Source organism: Zingiber officinale, chromosome 10A (assembly GCF_018446385.1).
Source record: "Zingiber officinale cultivar Zhangliang chromosome 10A, Zo_v1.1, whole genome shotgun sequence".
Lineage (NCBI taxonomy): Eukaryota > Viridiplantae > Streptophyta > Magnoliopsida > Zingiberales > Zingiberaceae > Zingiber > Zingiber officinale.
The window spans coordinates 59,620,918-59,627,818 of record NC_056004.1 but is presented as its reverse complement, the minus strand read 5'-3'; the positions used below and the strand labels follow the sequence as shown (position 1 = coordinate 59,627,818).

The window sequence follows — 6,901 nt, the reverse complement described above, 5'->3', positions numbered from 1 at the left end:
CCACTGGATTTGATGTTATGATTTTGATGCCATGTGATAGTATAGTTCAAAAGAAATTTAAAAGAAAAGTTTTATTAAAACTATGAAAATTATTTTAAGTCTTCCGCTGTAGTATGTACGTAGAGTATCGTAGCCCAGTCCCTTAGGGTAGCAGGGAGGGCGGGCGTTACAAAACTAACAATATGTAAGAAATCATATATCATAAGGAAGCATAAATAAGCATGGTTAGGTTTCAAAACTTTGCTCTAAGTCTCAATTTCAACCTTGGCCGAAACCTAAATGTGAGGTATTCAAACTTTTAAATACAACATGAAGCATGAAACTTAAACTAACCATGTATTAAAGATCATACATCATAAGGAACCATATACAATCATGACTAGATTTCAAAACCTTGCCCTAGACCTTGTATCCCAACTTGGTCGAAACATCAAGGTAGGGTTTCTCAACCTTTAATACCACATGGAGCATAAAACTCTTAACTAACAACATATAAGAGATCATGTATCATGAAGGAGCATAAACAACATGTTTTCATTTCAAAACTTTGCCCTAGACCTTGTCTCTTAACTTAGCCGAAACTTCAAGGTGGTATTTCTAGGTTTTTCATGCAACATAAGCCATGGATATTTAACCTAACATAGCAAAAGAAAGCATACATCATGAGGAAGCATAAAACAAGTATAGTTAGGTCAACAACTTTCTTTAAGCCTTTAATTCAACATTGGTTGAAACTTCAAGGTGATATTTCTAGGTTTTCATGCAACATAAGCCATGGATATTTAACCTAACATAGAATAAGAAAGCATACATCATGAGGAAGCATAAAACAAGTATAGTTAGGTCTCAAAATCTTGCCCTAGACCTTGTGTTCATCTTTGGCCGAAACCTAAAGAAAGGTTCTAGGTTTTGTTTATACATCATGTAGCATGAAAACTTATCTAACAACATATAATATATCATGTATCATGAAGGAGCATAAATAAGCATGTTTAGATTTCAAAATCTTACTCTACACCTTATATTTTCTCTTGGCCGAAACCTAAGGTATAGTCCTAGGTTTTATTTATACAACATGTAGCATGGACACTCAACTAACAACATGTAATAAATCATGTGTCATGAAGGAGCATAAACAATCATGTTTAGGTTTCAACATTTTGATCTAAACCTTATATTTCATCTTGGCCGAAACTTCAAGGTGGTATTTCTAGGTTTTCATGCAACATAAGCCATGGATATTTAACCTAACATAGCATAAGAAAGCATACATCATGAGGAAGCATAAAACAAGTATAGTTAGGTCAACAACTTTCTCTAAGCCTTTAATTCAACCTTGGCCGAAACTTCAAGGTGGTATTTCTAGGTTTTCATGCAACATAAGCCATGGATATTTAATCTAACATAGCATAAGAAAGCATACATCATGAGGAAGCACTACAACAAAAACTGCAAACGACAACGGATATTATCCGTTATCGTAGGGTGAAAAAACCGTTGTAACTGAGGGTGTTGTAGAATGTATGGCCCTACAACAACGGTTTTGAATCCGTTGTCTTTGTAGACATTTGACAACGGTTTTTATCCGTTGTTGTATATATGCTCAAAATTTGGCTACGAAGGATACAACAACGTTTTAAAACCATTGTGGTAGATAATTTCAACAACAGAAATAAACCGTTGTGGTAGACTTTTTTTACAACAGATATAAACGGTTATGGTAGATAATATTTGACACATTTTGTTTTTTTTACAACAGTTTTAATATATTTTACAACGGATAAAACCGTTGTCTTTTATCACTTTTTACAAAAAAATTTCGTTGTGGTTTACCTTGTTTTTACAACATTTTTAACTGTTGTCTTTAATGTTCATTAATACCAAACAACCAATCTTATTTTACTATAAGCAAACCACCAATACAAAACAAAATATTTACTACTTTAAATCCAAAATAAACATCCATATATAATTCATCTTGTAGCCACATATACAAAAATATACAAAATGAGTTGTTACTCATCAAAATACACATGTTTTCCATTATTGTTCTCCATATACATTAAATCACATGTTTTTCATTTGCTGTTCTCCATATGGCTTTTAATTTATAAATTAGCAAGGCAAGCTACATCCTAACAAAGTTCACTTCTTGCATAAAAAAAACTCAAGCCTCACGCATTGCCCGACCTGCAAGAGAAAAATTTAACAAAACTTATCAAATTCTAGAATTCCAAAAGGAGAATGTAATTAACCAATCTGTAGTGCAAATGAAGGAAACAAAAAGAGGTATTTATTAGAGAATAACAGTACATGGAATCTACTAGGAGCAGTGATACCTAGCTTAGCATAGTTTACTAAATAATTAGCACTGCATGCAGCTAACATTATTTAAGTGAACTATGATCCAAGATCAAGAGAATCCATGCAAAGTGCATTACATCCATTAACATCTTGAAACAATATATTCATGTAATTTTCTGTGCCATTTTCCAAACTGCATTACCTTTGAGAATTTGGTATGCACAATATGCTTTTCCATTTTGCAAGTAACAAGTTGCCAGGAGCTGCAAATTGATCTGCAATAAACAGACCCATGACAAAAGCCGCATAAGTGAAAGTAAAAAACATAGGTTCAAAATCTTCCAATTAAAACTTGAACAAAAAGAATTGGATCATCATGATGAGTTATGGTAGGGTGAATTGTTTGTAGAGCTAAAACAATTCCATAAATTCCTCAAAATAGAAATCACATACGCACAACTTTAATAATTACATAGGACACCTAAAAGAACCAAAGTGTCAATCAAATAAGTGTAGATTAAGAGCTATAACATTCACTACATTCTAGCTGGAAAAATAGATTTTTCATTCCATTTCATCAATACAAAGAGAAAATCTAACAAATTTAGCTGCAATGCACCTGCAATTCACGGGTAATTTGCACTGCTCATCCAAGCAAAAGTATATAGAGCAAACTATTAAGAAATCAAACTGCAGTATATAGATGTTTTGTATATCAATATACTATGGATCATACACAAAATGCCTTTACAAGCTCTTCATTTCATTATTCTCAAGCAATCACTAACATGCATATAGATTAAATGAGTGATGCGAAAACTTACCACATGTATTGGAAGTGCTTGTGGATCCACAAATCTGAACTTATCAACCTTGTTTTCTTTTTTCATCTTTTTGAAGAGAAACCTTCCATTCAAGCAAAAAAAATGTTAGTATGCTAATACAAATAAAATGAAAAAAATGAGTGATGCGAAAACTTACCACATATAAGCAACCAGACAATTAGCAGATATTGACTCCAACTCATAAAAAGGTGTGATATCTTCAATGTTCACTAGCAATTTGTACCTAATATGCCAAGATGAATAAGTACAATCATATGGCACAATTCAGCAGCAAGAGCAGCAGATGAATAAGTCTATCAAATCTTTCTTGCAACGTAGTTACCTTTGCTACAACTGTAAGTGTAACACATGCCTGACCCTTTATCTCCAGCTCTTGGATCTGCTTCCAAGACTCTACCAATAGGCCCTGCTGCAGCACTAAGACCAGCACCTAGAGAAAAATGCATTTGGCTGTAAAATGTCTTAACTGCTTTGGAACCATGAAGTACGATGATGTAGTCCATCAACTCCCCTCCAATCTAGTGTTGTTAAAAAAACAAAAATGATCAGATGAGGCAATCACTTAACCTTAAAGTTAGTTTGCTGAATAGTCGTACTCCAGGAATGTTAAGAACTAAAGGCAATTTATAATTTTCAAATTGCTAAAAAAAACTGATAATTTCCAGTATGAATCTTTGCCATAAGTTCATTTCATATTTCAGAAATGTCAATTGTAATGTAAAAACAACGAGAAATTTGTGATGGTATTTAAATATTATTGGAAATAGTCATGCACAAAGTTCAATGGAGAAATAAGATCAAAGTAGCCACGGCTTGAAATCTCATGTTGTGCTAGACTGGTCAACATGACATGTACCATTCCGATCAATTTAGAATCCAATATTGATCAACACAGATAACCTATCATGTGCCACCCGTGTAGTTCATGTCAATGAGTGTGTTGTGTTGACCCTTGACGTGCTTCGGCATGCTTCAACACACATCAAGCAGATTTTTTAAAAGTTTTTTAAGTTGTTTTCCAAAATTATAATTCAATTGATTGTCAAATTATTATAATTTTATTTTAAAACTATACAAATTAAGTAGAAGAAAATTATACGAGTAAAACTTAATATGAATTTTTCTCAACATGCACTGAAGTAAAAAAGGAAAAAAAAATCATCTCTACTTTAACTATCTAAATTGATATAGTTTATTAAAAGTACAAAAAAAACTCAATGAGAAAAAATTAAATGAGTAAAACCCATCTCAATTCATCTTGGCATATTAAACACGTGTCAACTCGTATGGGGTTTCAAGATTGTACGTAATCTCGAATTGTAATGGGAGAAGTCAGGACCTTCCTGTTGCTGCTGTTCTTCTAATTTCCTGGATTCAGAGGCATAAAAATAGCAACTGTAACAGTGATTTAATATGAACAAGCAGCATAGATAGCCATAAGATTCGAAAAGAACTGGTAAGAAGAGTATCATACCTTCGCTTTCGGTGTCAAAGATTGTATATTAACTTCTCCATTAAAGAAATATGATTAAAGATTGACAAAATGTGAAAAAGAAAACATGAAAATTGTAAAAGAGAACAGAGGATGAAATGGTGCTAACAAAGGTTACATGGTCTGGCAACAATCCGACATTCTTCATGAGGATGAAATGGTGGAAGGCCCCTTCAGGGTCCCCATTTTGTGCTCTTCCTGCAATCACAGTATGGCAAGAGACCACATTGAGGAAAGGCAATCCTCTCATAACCCTTTCTCCTTCTTCAAGATGACCACTTCTCATGCACATGTGAGCTAGAGAGCTCCCAACACACATGTCCTGCTCAAACCCATTGATAACCACGAAGGAATGGATTTGGCGACCAGAACCTGCATCCTTCAATCTGGCGTAGCATCGCAAGGTGCTCCCCAAACCAAACTCATCGGGGCGCAGGCCCTCCCTCCTCGACCTCAGGAAGCACTCGAGTCCCTCCTCGTCGAGCTCGAAGTGAGCTAGCCCGGCAATCATGGCATTCCAGGTAGCGAGGTTCCTCTCTGGCATTTCATCGAACAGCTTGCGGGCAGCGTTGATGTCCCCGTTGTGGATGAGGCCGCCGATGAGGATGTTGAAGGACATCACGTTTCGACACGCCATTGCGTCAAACACGACGCGGGCGGCGGGGACTCGGCCAAGTTTGAGGTACATGTGGAAAAGGTGGTTTCCAGTGAAGCGGTGGAAAGAGGCTGCACCGACGATGGCTATGATTGCGTGGAGTTGATGGCCTAGGCGGAGGGAGCGCGGCGGAGGGAGTAGGCAGCAGGCGTTCAGGAGGTGAGAGAAGAGGTTGGGGTCGAACCATAGCTGGGGTCAGATCGCCATCTTTCGGAGCACGATGAGAGGAAAACGATGGAGGCTGGGAGAGGGGGAGATGGTCATGGCTGTGGGAATGCGAATGCGACAAAAAATATGGAGGGGAAAGGGATTTGAGAGATATCGAGAAGTTTCTGTTACAAAAAGGCGATTGGAGCTATGGACAGTGTTGGGGTCGTGGAGGAAGAAGGGAGGGAGGGAGCGGAGGCCGGAGCTGCCTCCCACCAGTTCATTGATTCCATCGCGAAGAAGGAAAAAGTAAAGTGGCTAGGTTTGGGAGCACGAAGGGAAAAACACGGCGCCGAAAAGAAAACAGCGAGGGAAAGGAAAACAGCGAGCGGGAAAATGACCAAATTCAATTACAACGATTTTTTCAAAACTGTTGTCGTAGTCGCTAAAAACGCGGATAAAGACAACGATTTATAAAACCTTTGTAAAAAGTGTTGTCGTTTTAAAAAAAAACGCTCAATGACAACAGTTTTGCCAAAACCGTTGTCTTTTATATTTAATAGGGAGTTCAAAGACAACGATTTTGGCAAAAACCGTTGTCTTTGAGCAAATACGCAATGCTTTCTCTTAAAACCGTTGTCGTAGGGGTGTTGTCGTTTGCAATTTTTGTTGTAGTGAAGCATAAAACAAGTATAGTTAGGTCTCAAAATCTTGCCCTAGACCTTGTGTTCATCTTTGGCCGAAACCTAACGAAAGGTTCTAGGTTTTGTTTATACATCATGTAGCATGAAAACTTATCTAACAACATATAATAGATCATGTATCATGAAGGAGCATAAATAAGCATGTTTAGATTTCAAAATCTTACTCTACACCTTATATTTTCTCTTGGCCGAAACCTCAAGAGTGGGGTTCAAGATTTTTTTGTTACAACATGAAGCATAATTTGTAACTTGACAACCATAAGTGACCACAACTTCTTATCTTGGCCGAAACTTCCAAGGAGATCCCTAAGTCTTTTTTTTCAAACAAAATGTAAAGCGTACGATAACTATTGTACTGCAGGTGAGAGAATACTTACATCTCTTGCTTAATTCTCTAAGAGAAGAAATCCTTGGTTGTGAAGCTTTTCCTAGAGGGCAAACCTTCTTGCTTGGTTCGGCAATGGTGAGGAAGAAGAGAGTGGTTTCGGTGGAGAGAAGGAGGAAGGAGAAAGAGAGAGCAAAAATGAAGATTTTCATTCTTTTTCTCCTTTTATTCAAATTAAGAGGAAGAAGGAAAAATGATCTTTTCCTTCCCTCTTCTTTTACTCATCCTAAATGAAGGGAGAAAGTAAAAACTCTCTTTTCACTGTAAGAAGAGAAGGAAGCTTGAATTTCTCCTCCTTAGTGAAGTGAGCCTTCACTTTCCTTACCTTTAACCATAATTTCCCTCTTTTCATATCAGCACATCCCTGCT

The 6,901-nt window shown here is 36.6% G+C and overlaps 1 protein-coding gene across 1 annotated transcript; it reads right to left on the bottom strand.

Moving 5' to 3' along the window:
* Positions 1–4,785: 4,785 nt before the first annotated feature.
* Positions 4,786–5,278, bottom strand: LOC122026675 (pentatricopeptide repeat-containing protein At2g41080-like). Its single transcript, XM_042585404.1, has 2 exons — positions 4,895–5,278; positions 4,786–4,839 (listed from the first exon to the last, which is right to left on the bottom strand). Exons 1-2 carry the CDS (start codon positions 5,276–5,278, stop codon positions 4,786–4,788), a joined length of 438 nt encoding a protein of 145 aa, XP_042441338.1.
* Between the last annotated feature and the right edge of the window lie 1,623 nt (positions 5,279–6,901).